At 45.1% G+C, this 23,070-nt stretch overlaps 2 protein-coding genes across 5 annotated transcripts in view; one reads left to right on the top strand and one right to left on the bottom strand.

Annotated features, from left to right (window-relative positions):
• LOC115799318 (NACHT, LRR and PYD domains-containing protein 12-like) overlaps window positions 1-23,070 on the bottom strand; it is a 652,446-nt gene that overhangs the window by 466,144 nt on the left and 163,232 nt on the right. The gene's annotated exons all lie outside the window — the stretch shown is intronic.
• Window positions 1-23,070, top strand: part of LOC115799324 (NACHT, LRR and PYD domains-containing protein 3-like) — an 89,486-nt gene that overhangs the window by 50,300 nt on the left and 16,116 nt on the right. For 2 of the 4 annotated variants that reach the window (XM_030756424.1, XM_030756425.1), the window contains exons 3-5: window positions 1-126; window positions 11,234-11,469; window positions 11,589-13,386. In XM_030756424.1, coding sequence (XP_030612284.1) covers window positions 1-126; window positions 11,234-11,469; window positions 11,589-13,386 — 2,160 coding nt within the window. Of the gene's footprint in view, window positions 127-10,532; window positions 10,653-11,233; window positions 11,470-11,588; window positions 13,387-23,070 lie in introns of those variants that run through there. The other 2 variants (XM_030756426.1, XM_030756427.1) reach the window with 2 other exon arrangements.

The raw sequence follows: 23,070 nt of genomic DNA on the forward strand, positions 1-23,070 counted from the left end.
AGTTCAGAGGTCACAGTCAACAGGATCCAGCTGTCCATCTGTGAGGAGTGATGGGTCCAAATATGAACCTCCAGTCTTTAGTGATGGAGCAACAAAGTGCTTCAATAATGGGTCTCAGCTCACAGCGTAAGACAGCAGCTACAAACTCATTTACAGTTTAAGCCAAAAATGTGTGACTTTATATATATATATTTTTTTTCTTATGAGATCAGATTGGGACATAATTTCTAAAAAGGACCTTAACTAAAATCAGGTGTAACAAAGAATTTCACCCCAAATCAGCACCCTGAGACTGTACACTAAATGGAAGGAAGGAGGCCAAGGACTAGTGAGTGTCAGAACACCTATTCTGGATGAAACAACTAAGATCCACGAGTACATCAGGAGGATGGCCACAAATGACCATGTGCTTAGTGAATACCTCAGGCAACAGAAACCTGAAAAAGAAGGAAGCAAGAAGAAGAATCCATTCACGGCATCTACTACTGACTGACAGGGGTGAAAGTAAGCCGGTACGGTCCGGTACTGCGTACCACTAAAAGATTCTCCGCCGGTACGCAGTACTGGCAAGAGTTCGTGCGGCTGTCTGCTGTAAAGCCGTCGTTCAGAACTGGTCACGGCTACACTTTGGGTCAGAATACATCCGTTAGCAATAAACAGTCTAAAACACAAATTAATCAGTTTTTCTCATTTCAAATTGTTTCTGAACTGTTCGTGCTGTGCTAGAGCCTCAATTCTGTAGCTTCTCTCCCCTCAGAGATCGAGGATTTCATCAACGGACAGCCATGTCCCTTAAGCCGGACAGAGCATTGTACATGACAGGCTAGACCCTCCTATTTTGATTGAAGCCTCATTCAGCCAATCATGTAACTTGCTGCAGCAAACTCAACAGAAAAGCTACGTGACACCCCCTGGTTATTACCGGCTCCGGAAAAACGATTTCCTAATGTGATTGGCCGAATGAGGTGTCAATCAAAAAGGGAGGGTCTAGCCTTCCATATAAAATGCACTACATACATGGGTTTTCCAGAGCCAATAATAACCAGAGGGCTAGTTTTTTCAGGTGATTTTGGTTCGGCTAGTTAACAGGTTAAAACGTTCACCCTAAAGTTTAATGTCAGTCTGCTTTTTACAAACTTCCTTGATTAAAAACAAAGAGAGATGAATTAATGGTGTTTCATGTTATTCTGCTCAATTTCAACAACACAGCACAGCTCAAAAACACTGCTTATGACCAGAGATTTCATTTACACTGCACAAGAGTGCATTCACCTCCAAAACACAGTGGTTGCCAAGAGGATTTGGGTTTGAGAAAATTTGGTGGTTATTTATTTTCCAGAAATTTTGTATTGGTGGAGAGAGCCAGAATGCATGAAGGTGGTCATCAATTGTGTTAAGTGTACAGCGTGAGCAAACATCTTAGTTCCTCACATTGTCAAGTGATTCTACTTTGTTTTTGTCATAGTATCGGCAAGAATTTAAAAGTACTTTCACCCCTGCATATAGGGGTAGATAGGGAAGGTTCCCAGCCTTCCCTATCTACCCCTACTTTTTGCTGCTTCGCTGCTTAGAATGTCCCTTTACACATCCCTGAACTGGAATTTAAATTATGGATCTGATCAGCTGGTCTCTCAACACTATTGATGATCAAATTCTCATCATGAAGAGATTGGGAGAAGGGGAACCCTCTTTCCTCTGGTCTGACTATACACCCGGCTGGCTATGTTATGGATTCCTGTGGGGATGGAAGATAACGTTCCTGGCTGTACTGTGTGGACGTGGCATATATATTGATACCAGGATTTTTCCCGAATTGGATCTGGGGATACCTGGTTTCTGGGCAGCTGTTTTGGCCCTAATAAGGCTGCCTATGAGGGATGCAAAAACAGTACGAACTCAATCAGACTCAGTAGAGCTGAATCAAAGTGGATTACATCTGGAGGAGTGTTGGAGTGTCTGTTATGCATGGTGGAGTAGAACCAAATTTGGATGATTGGATTTCTGAGAGGTAACCAGAAAACTGTAAGGTCTGTCAGCAAATAGTTCTGACGGCCTGAACCAAAACAATTGCAGTATTTGGAATTTGGCTCCCAGACGGCCTTGGATGCTGTCTGTCTAAATCGTCTCCTGGAGATGTTTGTAAACAGATGCTCTTCACCCCCCCGCCCCGTGTTGTGACCTGTATGAAGTGGTATCCTGGCAACCAAGGCTGACTGTACCATCTTTTTTTTTTTTCTTTCCATTTTTGTGACAGTGGAGAGAGACAGGAAATGGGGGAGAGATACAGGGGAAGACGCGGGCAAATCGGCGCCGGGCCAGGACGCGCAACGCGCAACGCGGCATGTGTATGTGGTCGCCGGCTTCACCACTAAGCCACCCACGAACATTATCATGAACTGCTGGTCTGGAAGCTGTGTGACCATCACAGTATCCTGCTCGTCTCCGCTGGCAGCCTCTCTCCTACCCACCCTAGTGCTCGTCAGGCTTTAAATGTGCTACTGCTTTGCTGAGGTGTTTTTTTGGAACCTCGTAAGGTGTTCATAATGATCACAGTACGAGATGATTTTTTTTAACCTACCTATCCCAGTGTATCTCTTTCTGTTTTTCCTGCTAAAGGTAGTGCCGATAAAACGGCTGCATGACCTCAGACACCAGTCTCCCCTTTTTGTGTTTGTATTTCTTGGATGGGTGTTCTGTTAACTGTAATTTCCCCATTGTGGGACTAATAAAGGTATAAAGGTAAAGGTATCAAAAAATCCTACCGATGGTTGGAGAAGGCAAGACTTAAAGATAGCACAGAGGCACTAACCATGGCAGCCCAGGAACAAGCTCTGAGCACAAAATCAGTAGAGGCTGGAGTCTACCACACAAGACCCCAGGGGCAGGCTGTGCAGAGATGCCCCTGAGACAATGCAGCACATAACAGCAGGGAACAAGATGCTAGCAGGCAGGGCATACATAACCAAGTGGCTGGCATAGTATACAGGAACATCTGTGCCCAGCATGGCCTTGAATTCCCAAGATCAAAAAAGGAATACACCTACAACAGTAGGTGTGAATGACAAGATCCTGTGGGACTTCCAGATATAGATGGATAAACTGGTGATGTCTAACCAACTGGACATAGTAGTGGTGGACAAACAGAGGAAGAAGGTCATAGTGATATAGCAATACTGATCAATAGGAACACAAGATACCTGGGGCTGAGAGAAGAGCTAGAGAGGATGTGGAAGGTTAAGACAACAGTGGTCCTGTGGTAATCAGAACACTCAGGGCAGTGACTCCTAAACTGTGAGAGTGGTTCCAGCAGATTCCTGGAACGATATCTGAAATCTCTGTCCAGAAGAGCTCAGTTGTAGGAATAGCTAAGATACTATGCAGGACCCTCAAGCTCCCAGGCCTCTGGTAGAGGACCCAAGGGTGGTGGACACAAATCAACCACAAGTAAGGAATTTATTTATAGTTATATAAAAATAAAAATATTGCTTCATCTATAGCCTTGGTCGAGAGCCTGTTCCCATATTGTTCCCCTGCCACTAATAGTATACCTTGGATGGTTCAGTGGAGAACATCTGGTTTATTTTCCTGGTTACTGTGTCTCTGGTATACCTCTTCAAGTGGTTAGCCATAGCTGTGAGACTTTGCTTGGCAGTTTCTAAGGCCTTAGACATGGAAAGCTTGTTGTACTTCTTAGATACACCTTTCTTCATCACACCTTTCTGCAGCTCTGATAGTTTGCTTCCCTCCATGCTTACTTGATCTTAGCCTCTCATCTCCCTGTCTATGGAGGGTACGGGGGGGGGGGGGGGTTATAGCCAAGTATCTCAAGGTATAGATCAGTTGATTGGATTCAGTGGTGGTTGAAGTGAGGATTGTCAGTAGTGCTGCATTCACATCTTCTAGCAGACTTTCAGCCACGGAAGGTCCAGGATTCGAGGTTAGATTTTCTATTTCAAGTCAGCTGCTCTGGTAGTCAACCATAGGTGAGGATAGGGGTGTAGATTGCCCAGTAAACTGACAGTTTCACTTTTGTGCTCATCTCTCTCTTCACCACGACACACCAGTACAGCATCTGCATCACTATAGCTACAGCCCCAATCCGTGGCTCAATCTCCCTCTCCCCTCTTCCTTCACTTGTGAACAAGACATTGAGATATTTGAAGTCCTCCGCTTGAGGCAGCTACCCACAGTGGGCCCTCCACCCTTTTCTGGCTGAGAACCATGGCCTCAGATATGGAGGTGCCAATTCTTATACCCACCGCATCACACCTGGCTGCAAACTGCTCCAGTGCGAGCTGGAGGCCACCGCCTAATGAAGTCAACAGGACATCATCCACAAAAAGTGAAGATAAGATTCTCAGGCCACCAAGGTGGAAGCCTTCCTCCACTTGGCTGCACATAAATATTCTGTCCATAAAAATTATAAACAGAATCGGTGACAAAGGGCAGCCCTGGTGGAGTTCAAGACCCAGTAGAAATTACTCATTATCCTCATTACAGCAATAACTCTCGCTGCAGTTATACAGGAACCAAAAGGCCCTTAAAAATGGGCCAGAAACCCCATACTCCCACAGCACATCCCACAGAATACCCCAATGATGACAAATGCCTTCTTCAAGTCCACAAAACACATGTATACTAGACTGGCAAACTCCCACGCACACTCAAATGTCCTTCAAAAGATAAAAAAACTGGTCCAATGTTCCATGACCACAATGAAAACGGCATTGTTCCTCCTGAATCTGAGGTTTGACTAATGCATGAACTCCCCTTTCCAGCACTCTGTGCCAGAGTGCTGGAAAGGGGAGTGGGGTGGCTGTAGCTCAGTAGGTAGAGCAGGTCACCTACTGATCGGAAGGTCAGCGGTTCGATTCCTGGCTACTCCAGGCTACATGCCAATGTATCCTTGGGCAAGATACTTAACCCCAAGTTGCTCTCCGACCATCCTGTCGGAGTATGAACGCGTGTGAATGTTAGTTAATTAAAAAGCACTTAGCTTAGTATAAACATGGAAGTGCTTGTATGAATGTGAGTGCATGGGTAAATGTAAACATGTTGTGTAAGCACTTTGAGTGCTCTGACTGAGTAGAAAAGCACTATATAAGAGCTAGTCCATTTACCATTTACAGACCTTCCTGGGGAGGTTCAGGAGTGTAATCCCAGATAGTTGAAACACACCTTCTGGTCCCCGTTCTTAAAGATGGGGACCACTACCCTAGTCTGCCAATCCAGGAGCACTGCCCTAGATTGCCATGTAACATTGCAGAGGCATGTCAACCAAGACAGTGTTTCTCTATCCACACAGTAGAGCACCGCTTTCTCTTCCTGCGTCACTTGACGGTTTGCCAGAATCACTTCAAGGCAGACTGAAAGTCTGTTTTCATGGCCTCACCAAACTCCCCTCCTCTTCCTCCCACACCTGACATTTTGCTTCAACCATTGCCCAAGCCACATTCTGCTTGGCCTGCTGGTACCCATTAGCTGCTTCAAAAGTCCCACAGGATAACCAATATGAAAAGGACTCCTTCTTCAGCGTGAATGATCGTTTAAGCTCTGGCATCCACCATCTGGTTCAGGGATTACCACAATGACTGACATCAACCACCTCCCAGCCATAGCATCGTGCAGCAGCCGAAACAATAGAGGTGAGGAACAAGGTCCATTCGGACACTGTGTTTTCAGCCTCTTTTGGAATGCTGTAAAAGTTCTGCCAGAGTTGGGAGTTGACAATCTCACAAACCGGGGCCTCTGCAAGGCAATCCTAGCACACCCTCATTATATCTTCCTGTGTGCCAGGTCTACCCAGCATCATCCACTGCCACCTGATCCTTACTTACTTACTTACTACCAGGTGGTAATGAGTTGACAGTTCAGCTCCTCTCGTCACCCGAGTTTGCAGAACATAAAGCCACAAATTTGATGATATGATTACAAAATTGATCACTGACCTGTGACTCTGGGTCTTTTGGTGTAATGTACACTTACGGACAGCCTTATGTTCAAACATGGTGTTTGTTTGCACAGATTTCCAATAACAGAACAGCACTCAGGTTTAGTTCAGACAGGCGGTCCCTTTTAGTGATGCCACCCTAGGTCTCAATGTTGTTGCCACTGTGAGTATTGAAGTCTTCCATTAAGACAATGGAGTCACCAGATGGAACATCCTTGAGCACTACACCCAACAACTCCAAGAAGGCTGTGCATTCTGAACTGTCATTTGGTTCATGAGCATAAATGTCAGGGCCTGATCCTAGGCCCAAAGGCACATGACAACAACCCTGTGATCCACTAGTAAGAACTACAATGTATAGGCAGCAAGCCAAAGGAATACAAGGGTAACCACATCAGGTGGTTGAAAGTGAGAGCATCATCTGGCTGACGGAGTGCTGGAAGCAAGTCCCACGCAGTTCCCCCTGCCTAAACCCGGACAATACCAACCAAACTAACTTATGGATTTGTGCAAATAAAAGCTTTAAACTTTTAATGGTTGCTCCCGCAGTTGGGTCCTTCATTTCCCCGCAAGCCAGGACAGAATGATCTGGCCAGCTGGACCCAGCGGAAGCAATGTCAGTGCAGAGAGTGCTCTCATCCCTCGGAGACCAGCTGCAGAAACACAACCAAGTGCTCTGGCATCTAATGGCAGACCAGGTGGTGGTGGCTCGTAAGATGGATGAAATTGGAAATGTGTTACAGATGTTATGTTCACCCAGTCATATTCCCCCGGCGGCTTCATCTCTGGAAGAGCAAACCACACCGCCAGTCACTGCACATCCACCGGAGTGCTCTGCCGCCATGTTGAGCTCCATGGAGCCCCCTGAGCCTCCGGAACGAGCCCTCCCTCCTCCTGCTCTTTTCTCCGGTGAATTGGAAGAAGCCCTGGGTTTCCTGATTCAGTGCTCACTAGTGTTTAAACAGCTCAATAGGACGTATGCTGCAGACAATGCTAAAATTACATATATGACCACACTTATGAGAGGGAGGGCATTCCATTGGGGCACAGGTGGTTATTAGGGCAAATGACGATCTTTCTTACGTCAAATTTTTGAACAAGTTTGTGAAAGGAGTATGTTTGTGAAAGGAGACAGCTGTGACCAGGCCGCCCAGCGCAGGTTTAACCCCTTAACTGGCAAGGGCCCGGTGACGGGCCGTTTGTAGTCCCTTTTATATGGCAGGCTAGACCCTCCCATTTTTATTGACACGTCATTCGGCCAATCATGTAACTGGCTGCACCAAATCACCTGACAAAGCTACGTGACGCCCTCTGAGTATTATTGGCTCTGGGAAACCCATTTCTTAACATGATTGGCCGAATGAGGTGTCAGTCAAAATGGGCGGGTCTAGCCTGCCATATAAATGCACTTCATTCGGCCCGCGGACCAGACGCAGCCGATTAATAGGCTATGAAATGGGTTGTTCAGAGCCAATAATAACCAGAAGGCGTTATGTAGTTTTTGTCAGGTGATTTTTTTGCTGCCAGTTAAGGGGTTAATCTACACCAGGGAAAGCAGCACATGTCGGATTATGCAACTGACTTTTGGATTCTAGCTGAGGAGACTGGGTGGGGAGTAAAAGCATTACAGGGGGCTTTTTTCAGCGATCTGGCAGAATACATCCACGATAAATTGGCAACAAAACAGCTTCCTCCCTCTTTAGATCAGCTGGTAGCAATGTGCACCAAACTGGACGATCGTGTCCATGATCAGCGCAAACAGCTCTGCTGCAGACCCCAAAATTCCTATGCTCAGCCGATCTCTGCTGATGAGCAGATGGCAGCGGGCCCATCTTCGGAGAACGAAGTGGAAACCATGCAACTTGGCTGCACACACACCTCACCCCGGAGGAATGTAGTCACAGGCTGGCAGCGGGTGAGTGCCTTTACTGTGGGAAAATGGGTCACTTCCTTTCCTCCTAGCCGTGGCGGCTAAAAGGCAGGGCCCGTCAGTCCAAGTAGGGGTGCTGGCGGGTGATTCCTCTCACTCCTCTTCCCTACCTTGTTTAATGGTGCCGATTACTCTTTATGTAAATAATGATGTTCTTTCCCTGAAAGTGAAGTTACGGAGACATATATACATGACTTCCAGAATGCCGATCACCTGGTCCACATTTGCGAAGGGGATGAGTGGAAAGCGGTGTTTAACACGCATCTGGGCCACTTTGAATACCTGGTGATGCCATTTATTCTGACCAATACCCCTGCAGTATTTCAAGCATTGGTAAATGACATCCTCTGGGATTTTCTGAATCTTTTAGTTTGTATATCTGGATGACATTTTGATTTTTTCAAGAACCCTCCAGGAACACCAAGAACACTTTCGCCAAGTCCTGCAGAGACTGCTAGAGAACCGTCAACTTGTCAAAGGTGAAATATGTGAATTCCATGTCCAAACAGTGTCCTTCCTAGGATATGTCATCGCACCTGACAGCATCAAACTGGAACCAGCTAAGGTAAAATTGGTGGTTGAATGGCCAACACCTTCCACTTGGAAACAGTTGCAAAGTTTTTTAGGATTTGCCCATTTCTGTCATTGTTTCATTAAAGACTACAGTCGTGTTGTGTCCCTTTTAACCACTCTCACTTCCCCTAAGCAACCTTTTCTCCTCCAAGCTCAAGAAACATTTGACCACCTCAAATGTCTGTTTGCTACCACTCCCATCCTGATACAACCAGATCTGTCGTAACCATTCATTGTGGAGGTGGATGCCTTGGATGCTGGGCTAGGAGCTGTGTTATCCCAGCAAAAGAATGACAAATTGCATCTGTGCGCTTTCTTTTCTTGTCGTCTATCTCCTGCAGAGCAGAACGATGACTTCGGTGACCGGGAGCTCTTGGCAGTGAAATTGGCTCTGGAACTGGCTTGAGGGAGCTGAACAGCCTTTTATTGTTTGGACGGACCACAAAAAACTCTCATACATCCAAAAGGCCAAGAGATTGAATGCTCATCAAGCCAGATGGTCTCTGTTCTTTGCCAGGTTTAACTTCACCATCTCCTATCGTCTTGGCTCCCAAAACACCAAACCGGACGCCCTTTCTTACCTGTTTACCAACCCCAAGCTCTCCCCACCAGAAGAGACTATCCTCCCTCCATCCTGTGTGATTGGATCCCTAATCTGGGAACTGGAATCTTTGATCCGGGCAGCGCAATGGGATGAACTGGATCCTGGGACCGGTCCTGCCAAATGGCTGTATGTACCTACCTTGGTCCAGTCCAAGGTGCTGCACTTGGCTCACACGGCCCGCTTTACCTGCCATCCCGGAGTGTTTTGAACCATCACCTTTCTCCAGAGATCATTCTGGTGGCCCTTCTTGACCTAGGATGTCCGAGAATACATTGGTGCCTGCACCATCTGCGCCCGAAATAAGATCTCCCTCCACCAGTTTGTTAAGACCCTTGTCCATAACTGGACGCCCTTGGAGCCACATGTCCCTTGAGTTTGTCACGGGGCTGCCCCCATCCTCAGGTAACATAATTGATCAATTCTCATAAGCAGCTCACCTTATAGCTCTGCTAAAGCTTCCGACAATTCTGGAAATGGCCCGCCTGCTCACTGACCATGTCTTCCATCTTTATGGGATTCCTCTGGATATGGTTTCCCATTGTGGCCCTCAGTTCTCATCCCACGTATGGAAGGAATTCTGCACTACACTTGGTGCTCAGGTCAGCCTATCTTCTGGTTTTCATCCTCAGACCAATGGCCAGACGGAACGTATGGACCAAGAACAGGAAGCGGCTCTCCATTGTGTCACCTCCTCGAATCAGACCACTTGGAGTGCTCAGCTGGCTTGGGTGGAGTATGCTTACAATACTATGACGTCCTCTGCTACCGGACCATTGCCTTTTGAAGCCAGCCTGGGTCATCAGCCCCCTCTGTTCCCATCTCAGGAAACTGAACTGAGTGTTCCTTTGGTCCAACACCATCTCCGCCATTGCAGGAGGATGTGGAGATCAACCCGAGCTGCTCTTCTTCGCACCTCCGCTTGGAACAAGCAACTGGCTGATTGGCGCCGCCTTCCCGCACTGACGTATGTTCCTGGACAACAGGTTTGGCTGTCCACTAACAACATCAACCTCCAAACTGAATCTAAGAAACTATCACCCTCTTACATTGGTCCTTTTGAAATCAGCTCTGTGATAAACCCTGTCTCTGTCTGGTTGAATCTGCCTCATCACATCAGGACTCACAACTCCTTTCATGTCTCACAGAACAAGCCGGTTAGATCCAGCCACCTGTGCCCTCCGGCCAAACTCCTCCGCCTGCCCGGGTCATTGGAGGTCAGCCTGCTTACTCTATCCATCTGTTGTTGGATGTCCGCTGGCGGAGTCGTGGCCTCCAATTTCTCGTGGATTGGGAGTGGTATGGTCCGGAAGAGCATACTTGGGTGCCTTGTTCTGCGATTCTGGATGCTTCCATGGTCTGGGAGTTACATCGTAGGTCGCCAGGGGGCTCCCGTTAAGGGGGGGGTACTGTCATTGTCCTCGCTCTCTCTGGGCTGGCATCCCTCGGTATTGTTGTTTTGTTTGTGTGGGTGTGTTATTTCCTGGGCAGGCTCGGTGTTTACTCCACCCTCTGACCAGCCTCTTCCAGCAGTGATCCGCACACCTGATGGCAATCGTTAACCACTCACCTGTTCTTTCTGAACGCTCACCTGACGGGTATGTAAGCCATGTGAAATCTTCAGTCCTTGCCGGATCGTTACCTCTACCAGAGCTGAGTCCGATTCGGTTTATGAGTGCACGAGGAATTAAGAGTGAAAGTGAAAGTATCGTCTGGCTGACGGAGTAGTAGAAACAAACCCTGGGCAGTTCCCTCTGCTTAAACCAGGACATAACCAACCAAGCTAACTTCTAGATTTGTGCAAATAAAAGCTTTAAACTTTTAGCGGTTGCTCCTGCAGTTGGGTCCTTCATTTCCCTGTAAGCCATGACAGAAATAATCTGCTCTCTCTGATGGAAAGCTTTTACTGTGAAGTATCTACAGGAGGTGCTGAGTTTGTAGTCATAGTAAACTGGAAGCAGATCACTCAGTGTTTAATCAGACAGGAAAAGAAGTAGCAGTGATACAATCGAATGAAAATCACTTTGGGTCCAGCCTGAATGCTGGATGCAAACAGAAAAGTAGCTCCACTGTTCATACTTTCTGTGACCATCAGAGCTTCTGCACAGTGTCGTCACATCTGGATCTTTGTCAGCAACAGTCAGCAAATGATTTTAGTGATAAAGAAATGTGTTCACAGAGAGAGGAAGAGGAGCGGGGTCTGTGTGGAGGAGCGGCCATCTTGCTGTGCTTCCTGTCAGGACGTCCTGAAGGATCCAGTCTCTACCAGCTGTGGACACTGGTTCTGCAGACAGTGCATCTCCTCATACTGGGACCAGTCTGCATCATCAGGAGACTCCTCCTTTCTCCAGTGTGGACAAAGACCCAGAACCAGAGCTGGACTGCAGACAGCCAGTCTGAGCAGCTGTGTACAAAGTAAGACTGAACATGTGTCTGGTGATGGACTCATTTCTGAAAACTGGACTTCTTGCTGTGTTGTTGACACATTTCAGAGTTTTCTTTCTCTTTAGTCTCAGTGTTTTTCTGTCTTTCAGCAGATGCTGGTCTGCAGGAGGTTTTAGAGGAACATAAGATCAGTCTGAGGAGGAGATGTGAACGTGTGACTGAAGGAAGTGATCAAACAGGAAGCAGAACCCTCCTGAACAGGATCTACACTGAGCTCTACATCACAGAGGGACAGAGTGAAGAGGTTCATACCCAACATGAGGTGATGCAGCTGAAGACAGCTTCCAAGATGGACGTCCTCCATGACAGACCAATCAGGTGCCACGACATCTTTAAAGCCTTCCTTGACCAACAGAGACCCATCAGAGTGGTTCTGACCAACGGCGTCGCTGGCGTTGGAAAAACCTTCTCAGTGCAGAAGTTCGTTCTGGACTGGGCAGAGGGCTTGGAGAACCAACATGTCAGTGTGGTGATGCTGCTTTCATTCAGGGAGCTGAACCTGATCAGAGATCAGCAGTACAGTCTTCTGGAGCTGCTCCATGTTTTCCATCCAACATTACAGAAGGTCCCAGCAGAGAAGCTCGCTGTCTGGAAGCTTCTGTTCATCTTTGACGGCCTGGATGAAAGCAGACTTTCATTGGATTTCACCAACAGGAAGCTCGTGTCTGATGTCACACAGAAGTCATCAGTCAGCGAGCTGCTGACAAACCTCATCGAGGGGAAGCTGCTTCCCTCGGCTCTCGTCTGGATAACTTCCCGACCTGCAGCAGCCAATCAGATCCTTCCTAGATGTGTGGACAGGCTGACAGAAGTACGAGGCTTCACAGACGCCCAGAAGGAGGAGTACTTCAGGAGGAGATTCAGTGATGAAGAGCTGTCCAGCAGAATCATCTCCCACATGAAGACATCCAGGATCCTCCACATCATGTGCAGAATCCCAGTCTTCTGCTGGATCACTGCTACAGTTCTGGCGCACATGTTGACCACAGAGCAGAGAGCAGAGCTGCCCAAGACCCTGACTGACATGTACTCACACTTCCTGCTGGTTCAGACAAAGAGGAAGAAGAACAAGTACCATGAGGGACATGAGACGAGTCCACAGGAGCTGACGGAGGCTGACAGAGAAGTTCTTCTGAAGCTGGGTAGGCTGGCGTTTGAACATCTGGAGAAAGGAAACATCATATTCTACCAAGAAGACCTGGAGCAGTGTGGTCTGGATGTGACAGAGGCCTCGGTGTACTCAGGAGTTTGTACAGAGATCTTCAAAAGAGAGTGTGTGATCTTCCAGAAACCAGTCTACAGCTTTGTTCATCTGAGCATTCAGGAGTTTCTGGCTGCAGTCTACATGCTTTATTGTCACACTAACAGGAAGACAGATGTGTTAAAGGCATTCCTGGAAAATGATCAGCATCATTATCATTATATCTCATTTGTGGATGATTTCCTCATGAGAGTCATGAAGAAATCCCTCCAGAGTAAAAATGGCCACCTGGACCTGTTTGTTCGCTTTCTTCATGGCCTCTCTCTGGAGTCCAACCAGAAACTCTTAGGAGGCCTGCTGGGTCAGACTGACAATATTCCAGAAACCATCCAGAGAGTCATTGACAGCCTGAAGGAGATGAACAGTGATGAAATTTCTCTTGACAGGAGCATCAACATCTTCTACTGTCTGATGGAGATGAATGACCTCTCGTTACTTCAGGAGGTCCAAAAGTTCCTGAAATCTGAGAACAGAGAGAAAATCTCTGATATCCACTGCTCAGCTCTGGCCTACATGCTACAGATGTCAGAAGAGGTTCTGGATAAGTTGGACCTGCAGAAGTACAATACATCAGAGCAGGGACGACTGAGACTGATTCCAGCTGTGACGAACTGCAGAAAAGCTCGGTGAGTCAAGAGGTGGTCATTAACATTGTTAATCAGTGTAAATCATTGATTTAATTCCTCAAATATACACAGTATTAAATGAGTATTAGTTTAATTGTCAGTGATGCTAACTGTCTGAAGACAAGCTATGTATTTTTTTTAACACAGTAAAGGGGAGTAATATGAGGTGATTAGAAAAAAGAGGAGATTCAAGACCTTTTTTGTTATTGTGCAAGCAGAACAAAATTTCACTTATACTAACCTCACAAGGTCCATAATCTAAAAAAGAGATAATACATACATGTATATAAAGTAGGGGTGGGACTTTAATGCATTAATTTCAATTAATTAATTATGGGGAAATTAACAAATTAAAAATTTTAACGCACTTTGCATCGTGGAACGTTTCTCAGTTCCCAGCATACAGATTATGTCGATGCACAATGTCCAAATTCAGGGGCTGCATCCTGCGACGGACCCGGCCCACGTGCTTTGCAGTCCAGGAAGACCGCAAAGGGAGGACGTGAGCGGCTAGCCTTCATATCAGCCTCACCTGCCCTCACCTTTGTGTAGCTCATGTCGCCTAGCAACCGTGAGTGTGAAGCACAGCTGTGTAAAAGTAGCTGGTTAAATGGAGAACAAACTTTTTCTCCTTTTTGTGGTTTAATTTTAAGTCTTTCAAAATAAGCTGTTAAAACAAGCATAACACATTTCAGCATCAAGGAATACAGCTGAGAGAATGATTAATTTCCAACTATATTAAGTGAGACATTAATGTTGAATAAAACTATCCAGTTATGATGCTTAACTTTAGTTTCAGGAGTTTGTTTATCACAGAAGCACTTCCACCCTTCGTTGGTCTGTGTAGTAGACTGGTGGGAAAATAAACATTTTGAAGTTTAAGATTATGTATATTGATTCATTCATCAACCAAACTTAAATTAATATTTATCATGTTAAATATTAAAATGTGATTAAAATGCAATTTTGATTAATTAATTACAAAGCTTCTAATTAATTCGATACATTTTTTTTAATCGAGTCCCACCCCTAATATAAAGTATAAATTCTTAGAATTTTTTTTTTTACATACTAGACTTACATCATGAAAAAAGCTGCATCAGGAGTAGTATAGGATTGGACAATAGAGTGTAAAATGATTGCATATTTTTAAAAGGTGATAAAATAAATATGTATTTGGAGGATGCAAACAATATGACTAGACATAAGAATGTTGACATTTGGATTGAACATGAATTATGTACAGGATATGAAATGTACAAGAAGTAGATTATATAAATAAACATAGCACAAAGAGTAGGGAAATTTGTGTTTGGTGGATTAGTTCTTAGTTGCAACAATGCTTATTGGCAGTAAATATTACACTGAAAGCTTGTTTATTGCCACTTAAATGGTGGCACATTTGTAAGGACAGTGCAGTTTTGGGTTGCACAGCAAAGTTGAATATGTGAGTTGATCCCATGAAAACTTTCCAAATCCTCTCTGCCAGTGCCAAACAGCGTATTCTTCTATTGACTCCTATTTGGTGTCTATTATGGGACTGGATGATTGAAGTGTGAAGAAACAGTTTTCAATTTAACAATTTATCCATTTAAAAACAGGGGCCTCAGTAGCATGTGGAAGAACTGTACACAGCCACAACAGCCTAGCATCTCTTCCTCATGCTGATCAGATATTGCAGTGGGATGGCATCCCATTCTGCAACCAGCATTTGTCACAATTTAGACAGTGTGGCACAAACAGCATGCCCAAGCTGATCCCACAAGTGTTCAATGGAGTTGAAGTCAGGACCTGCAGGCAGGCCATTCCTTCCTCTCTACCCTCACATTTGGAGGTACTGTGTCTGTACCCCAGAGAAAATGTTATTTAGAATACCTTGACAATGCCACCCATACTTGCTATTAATATTTAAAAAATTTTTATAAGCTGAGATCCACATACAGTCATGGTCGAAAATATTGGCACCCTTGAAAAATTTCCAGAAAATGAAGTATTTCTCCCAGAAAATTATTGCAATCACACATTTTGTTATGCACATATTCATTTCCTGTGTGTGTTTTGGAAAAACACAAAAAAAGAGGGGAAGAAGAAAAAAAGACAAAATCCATATAATTTCATACTAAACTCCAAAAATGGGCTGGACAGAATTGTTGGAGCCTTTTCAAAATTGTGGGTAAAAAACTTTGTTTCAAGCATGTGATGCTTGTTTATAAAAATCACACCTGAAACCAGATAAAAAAGAGAGAAGTTGACTCAATCTTTGCATTGTGTGTCTGTCTGTGCCACACTAAACATGGAGAACAGAAAGAGGAGAAGAAAACTGTCTGAAGACTTGAGAACCAACATTGTGGAAAAATATCAACAATCTCAAGGTTACAGGTCCATCTCCAGAGATCTTAGAATAGAATAGAATAGAATGCCTTTATTGTCATTATACAGGATATACAATGAGATTGGAGGGCCACTCCTGTTCAGTGCCATGCAACAGAAAATCAAACTCTCTAAAATAAAAATAAAAATATTATAATCTAGTATAATCAAGAAATATACAGAAAATAAACAATGTATAAAATATAAAAAAAATAGCATGTATAAAAATATATACATACATTGGTGCATCTGTACATTGTAAGAAAAGTAAATATGTGCATACATATAATAATGAAGATGATGAATATTGCACTTGGTGAATGAATATTGCACTAGTGAATGAATACTGGATATTACACAATATAGGAATGCTAGATATTGTTCAGTATGAATAATATAATATTGCACAGAGATGTGGGTGTTGCACAGTTACAGTGTGTGAGTTCAGGGTGGTGATTGCTCTGGCGAAGAAACTGTTCTTGAGTCTGTTTGTTCTGGCTTTGATGCTCCTGTAGCTCCTGCCAGAGGGCAGCAGGTCAAACAGGTCAAAGCCAGGGTGGGAGCTGTCCTTGATGATGTTCCTGGCTCTGCTGATGCAGCGGGAGGTGTAGATGTCCATCAGGGAGGGGAGAGGGCAGCCAACGATTCTTTGTGCTGTCTTGACTACCCTCTGAAGCCTGACCCTGTCTGCCTCAGTGCAGCTGCCGTACCATACTGTGATACAGTACGTCAGCAGGCTCTCAATGGATGAGCGGTAGAAGGTCAACAGCAGGTTTGAGGACCCTCAAGAAGTGAAGTCGCTGCTTAGCCTTCTTGATAACAGCTGTGATGTTATCTGACCAAGAGAGATCAGCAGAGATGAGGACACCAAGAAACCTGAAGGTGTGGACCCTCTCCACACGCTACCGTTGATGTAGAGGGGAGCTGGGTCAGTCCTGTGCTTCCTGAAGTCGATGATGATCTCTTTGGTTTTCATGGTGTTCAGTGCAGGTTGTTCTCTGAACACCAGGCTGTCAACTTCAGGACCTCCTCTCTGTAAGCTACCTCATCTCCCTTTGAGATGAGTCCGACCACTGTGGTGTCGTCAGCAAATTTGACGATGAGGTTGTTATTGTGGGCCGGACTGCAGTCATGGGTGTAGAGGCAGTACAGGAGGGGGCTCAGCACACAGCCCTGTGGGGACCCAGTGCTCAGTGTGTGGGTGGAGGAGAGATGGGGGCCAAGTCTCACAGTCTGGGGCCGGTTGGTTAAGAAGTCCTTGATCCAGGAACATGTGAGGGGGGGGAGGCCCAGGGTGTGCAGTTTGGTGGTGAGAATGTCTGGGATGATTGTGTTGAACGCTGAGCTGTAATCCACAAAGAGCATGCAAGCGTAGCTCTGATCACCTTGCCAGGTACTCTGTCTGGTCCGGCAGCCTTCCTGGGGTTCACTGCCAGGAGCACGCGCCGTACCTCATGCTCCTGGACAGTGAGTGGGGTGCAGCCTAGAGGGGGGGGCAGGACTGGAGCAGATGGGTGGTCCTGAGGTGTCTCAAAGCAAGCAAAGAAACAGTTAAGTTCCTCTGCTAGTGACACTCTCAGGTCTCCTGCAGTCACATCACAGCCTCTGAAGTTTGTGATGTTCTGAATGCCCTGCCACACCTCCCGTGTGTTATTGCTGGACAGATGGGACTCTATTCTCCTCCTGTAGTCCGTCTTGGCTTTTTTAATTCCTCTTTTCAGGTCAGCTCGAGCAGCACTGTACAGAGCTCTGTCGCCTGACCTGAAGGCAGCATCACAGGTTTTGAGGAGTGAACGGACCTGGCTGTTCATCCAGGGTTTCTGGTTAGGGAAAACCCGGATGTTTTTGCTAACAGTCACATTTCTGATACAGAACTTAATGTAGTCCAGTACCGTCCCTGTGAATGTTTCTAGGTCCTCGTGTTCGAATAAGTCCCAGCCTGTGTATGCAAAGCAGTCCTGTAGGTCGGAGAGTGCGTTTTCAGGCCAGGTTGTAATGGTTTTTACAGTAGGCCTGGCTCTCCGTCTGAGGGGGGTGTATGCTGGGGTGAGCAGCAGGGAAAGATGGTCGGACTGGCCGAGGTGGGGGAGGGGTTTGGCTCTGTAAGCGTACTTAATGTTGGAGTAAACATGGTCAAGAGTGTTCTCCCTCCCCTCTTGTGGAACATTTGACATGTTGGTGGAATTTCGGGAGTACAGTCTTTAAGTTGGCCTTGTTAAAGTCTCCCGCGATAATAAAAACACCGTCGGGGTGGACCCGCTGCTGTTCGTTAATAGCGTTCAGCAGGAGAGAGAGCGCCATGCTAACGTTAGCATCGGGAGCTATATACACAGCTGTGACGATCACTACTGTTAGCTCTCTGGGTAGAAAAAAAAGGCCGACATCTTACAGACATGTACTCGAGGTCTGGGGAACAATGTTTGTCTATGATTGTTCCGTTGTTACACCAGTCCTCATGCACGTAAATACAGAGACCCCCTCCCCTGCTCTTACCGGAGTCCTTGGTCCGATCTCCGCGTAGCAGAGTGCGGCCTGCTAGCTGCACGCTAGCATCGGGAATCTGCGGGTTTATCCAGGTCTCAGTGATAATCATTACACAGCAGTCACAAACATAGCGATTTCCAGCCAGCTCTAACTCTAGGTTGTCCGTTTTATTTACCATGGACCTGGCGTTGGAGAGATACAGGCTTGGCAGAGGAGGCCTGTGTGGTTGGCATCTCAGCTTCAGCATAAAGCCGGACCTGCAGCCCCGCTTCTGCTTCCTCTCCCTCCGCCGTCGGCGGCGCCTTCCAGACCTGATAACAATCCACGGAGCACCCGGCGGTCTCGCTATGTCGTCTGGGATGTTATGAGTGTAGTGAAAATCACTCGATACTGATGTCTTGTGCCAGTAGCCAATGTCCACAAGGTCCTGGCGTGTGTAGCAGTTGTTTGCGGAGACAAATGCACCAAAACTAACAAATATGAAATACAAAAAGTACAAAAAAGAGCACCGAAAGGAAGAGCCGCTGTGTCTGTGCACACCACCATCTTGATGTTCCTTTGTCCACGTTGCGCAACATAATCAAGAAAATTACAGCCCACGGCACTGTAGTTAACCTCCCTGGACGTGGACAGAAGAGAAAACGCAGGATAGTTCGGATGGTGGATAAGCAGCCCCAATCAAGTTCTGAAGAAATTCAAGCTCTCCTGCAGGCTCAGGGTGCATCAGTGTCAGCGCCAACTCTCCGTCGACATTTGAATGACAGGAAACGCTGTGGCAGGACACCCAGGAGGAACCCACTACTGACACAGAGACATAAAAAAGCTAGACTGCAGTTTGCCCAAATGTACATGAGAAAGCCAAAATCCTTCTGGGACAATGTCTTGTGGACAGATGAGATAAAGGTAGAGCTTTTGGTAAATCACATTATTCTACTGTTTACCTAGAACAGAATGAGTCCTACAAAGAAAAGAACTCAGTACCTACAGTCAAATATGGTGAAGGCTCAAAGATGTTTTAGGGTTGTTTTGCTGCCTCTGGCACTGGATTCCTTGATCATGTGCAAGGCATCATGAAATCTGAAGATTACCAAAGGATTTTGGGTCGCAATGTAGGGCCCAGTGTCAGAAAGCTGGATTTGCGTCCAAGGTCATGGGTCTTCCAGCAGGACAATGACCCCAAACGTACTTCTTAAAGCACAAATAAATGAATGAAAACAAAGTGCTGAAGAGTTCTGAAGTGGCCACCAATGAGTCCAGATCTAAATCCCATTGAACATCTGTGGAGAGATCTTGAAATAGCTGTTTGAGAGAAGGTGCCCTTCAAATATAAGAGACCTGGAGCAGTTTGCAAAAGAAGAGTGGTCCAAAATTCCAGTTGAGAGGTGACAGATGCTTGTTGATGGTTATAGGAAGCGAATGATTTCAGATATTTTTTCAAAGGATGTGTGCAATCAGATATTAAGTTGAGGGTGCCAGTAATTTTGTCCAGCCCATTTTTGGGGTTTTAGAATTATAGGAATTTTTGCTTTTTTTTTTTCTGTAAATAAATGTGCATGACAAAAGATGTGTAATTTCAATAATTTTCTGGGAGAAAAACTTCATTTTCTTTAAAAATCTAAGGAATGACAATATTTCGGCCATTACTATATATATATATATATAGAATACTATCACCTGTCTACTTGCAGCCACACTTGGCCTAACATTTATTTCCTGATAAAAATTCCACTGGCTTTCTGTACAGTACTGTTTATTTGGCTACACCTGCTCCCAAGCCTCTCAGTAAGCTTTTATCTGGAGCTGCAACTGTATCCCAAGGTAGCAGCACATTCTCAGGTAATGTTCAACCAAATCCTGGGCCTGCTTCAGATAAGCCCACTTCAACTCATTTGCTATTTAGTGACTTCTGTGATCCTAAATCTCTGGGTTTTTTTTTTTTTTTACATGTGAAGTCTGTAGTCTGTTCAACTCAAGGCACTATTATAATGAATAAACACTGGTACACACTTCTAACACTGATTTCTGAGCTATCTCTGAATCATGGCTTAAGAAAAGTAACACTTATCTGGATATATTTTGTCAGGATAGAGCCACCAGGGAAGGTGGTGTAGTTATGTATGTTAAAGACCATCTGCACTGCACTGTAGCTCTTTCTAAGTCAGTCCACAAGCAATTTGATTTACTGGTGGTAAAGCTTAAAATCAACAAGTTTCTTTCTCTCTGTTGCTGTCTACAACTGAACAACCTCTTCCCCAGCCCTTTCACTAACAGCCCTTAGTGAACTCCTAGCTCCTCCATTTATCACTTCTGAATTTGTTCTTTTGGGTGATCTAAATTGGGATATGATCACCCCCCCAGATATAGTTCAGCCACAATTTGATGCTCTAAACCTCTCCCAAATTATATCTGAGCCTATCAGATGCAACCACAAATCACCCTCTTCCTCCACACTAGGGTTTAATCCCGGGATCCGGGATTCCCGGGAAATGCGATCAGAACCATTTCCCGTTTCCCGGGAAACGTTAGACGGGAAACCGGGAAAAAAGTCGCGCGCGTTGATTTGACTTTCAGAAAGAAAAGAAAGCTTCAGAATGTTAAATTTAAGGAAATATTGAGAGAAGGGTTCGTTTAATGCGAAAAGCATTACTCTTCATTTCAGGCACGTTCAGCCTCCGTTTAAGGCTTCAGCCTTCATCTCAAGCGTTTTAATAGAGGTATTACACAGTTGTACTTTTTTCCTCTTTAATTTGTTGAAATCGTAGGCAATGTGTTTACCCTAAGGTATTTTGTATTATATAATTTTATATTATTATATATTGTTATATTGCATTATATAGCCTATAAAATATGCCTGCCCTGAACAATAAAGAAATATCTGTTTAACTTCGAGTGTTTCTTTTCCTCGTTTGCAGCCGCTTACTAACAATCATGAATTAGGATACGGGCCTAATGTGTGAAGAAATTATCATGAAATAGATTGCTTTAACATATTTCGCTTTTAAAATGGAGTTGAGTAAAATGTATATTTTTTAGGCTATAAGGATCGGCCAGTTTTTCAATAGACGATTCACAGCGAACCTACTTTAACCCTCAGACACGGTGTTATAAATTTGCTGTTGCCAGAATGGCAATGACCAAGTCGTAGTGCATTACTCAAGGCCCTGTGTTATGTCATATTATAGTGTAGTACCGTAGTTAACTTTTCAATGACTATTACAGCGTTCCACTGGTGGAGATATAGCGCAACAGATGGCGCCACGACAGCGTGGCTGAGCCTTTATCAATGCTGTGGAGATGAACCGTATTGTTTTGCACCAGCAGTTGTAAAATAGCTTGGTATAATTCCATGTACAATGGAGGAATATTCGAATTATATTTGTTAAGGGAGTGTTGAGGAACGATACAACACCGCATAGCTCGAGCACTCGAATGCCGAGATGTAGGTTTTATTGCGTTAATCAAGCCGACGTTACCCCCTACTGGGCATAACAGGACATAGCTGGAAAGCTACCTCTACAATATCACAATAGGTTAAGGCCGACACAGGCTACAGAAGGCCTAATTAAAATAAAAAAATAAATAAACTTTTTCCCGGGATTCCCGGGAAATGGCTCGTCATTTCCCGGGATTTGATTCATGTCATTTTCGGGAAAAATATTAAACCCTACTCCACACTGATAGATCTCAATCTCACTAACACCCCATCTAACTACCAACCTGGAGTTTCAGCCAAATGAGTGATCATTGGACTATTCCTGGTCTCTGAAGAAACTTGATATAAAGGCCTTTCTTCTAGATGGTGTGACAGTGCCTTGGGACACATTTAATTCTATCCACTCCTCAGATGATGCCTGGTCCTATTTAAGAATGCATTCACTTGGATCATTGATAAACACACCTGTATGAAAAGATTTAGGACTAAAAATTGTTACTGCCCCTGGTTCTCCCATGACTTGGCAGAACTTATCTATTAAAGAATACCCTTGGGCGAAAAACCCGTTCCTCTCAATCTCCTGTTGACTGGCTTGCCTTCAGGCAATGTTGGAATAATCCACAAAGACAATCAGGAATGCCAAAATCTCCCACTTTAAGAAGAAATTCACCACCTGTAGCTCTAATGCAAGGACGTTCTGGAAAACAGTCAAGTCCATGAAAAACAAACTCACTTCTCCCCACCTGCGAAACGCTATGGTATTCAACAGCATTGTTATTACTGATAAGCCGCACATGGCTTCAGTCCTCAACCATTACTTTGTTAATTAAACCAAAGCTTTTACTATTTCAAACCCAGTTACTGCTTTGTCTGCTGCTCAGTCTTCCCCTTCCAGCAATACTGGTTTCTCCTTCTCCTTCTCATTCCTGCTCCCATCACAAGAATATGTAACCGATCTCTACAGCTCTCTGTCTTCCCTGCTGACTGTAAATTGGCCATGAGTTTTCCCCTCTTCAAAGGTGGCTCTGGCTTAGACCCCAACTGCTATAGACCCATTTCCATTTTACCATGCCTAGCCAAAGTCCTGGAAAGGATGGTTTATAAACAGCTAAGCCACTTCCTCATTTCAAAGAATATCCTGTCTGAACTTCAATCTGGTTTTCATGCTGGACATGGATGTATGACAGCCGTCACGATGGTCCTTGATTCCATTATTACAGCATTAGACAGCAAGAAGATCTGCATAGCTGCCTTCATTGATCTTGCCAAAGGCTTTGATTCAGTCAGTCAAAGGATCCTCTTGTATCAACTTTCCAGCACTGGACTTTCCACCACTTGCTGTGACTGGTTTTCCAGCTATCTAGCTGACCGTGTCCAGCAGTTGAAAACAGAAAACA

The sequence above is a fragment of the Archocentrus centrarchus genome, chromosome 20 (assembly GCF_007364275.1).
Source record: "Archocentrus centrarchus isolate MPI-CPG fArcCen1 chromosome 20, fArcCen1, whole genome shotgun sequence".
Taxonomy (NCBI): Eukaryota; Metazoa; Chordata; class Actinopteri; order Cichliformes; family Cichlidae; genus Archocentrus; species Archocentrus centrarchus.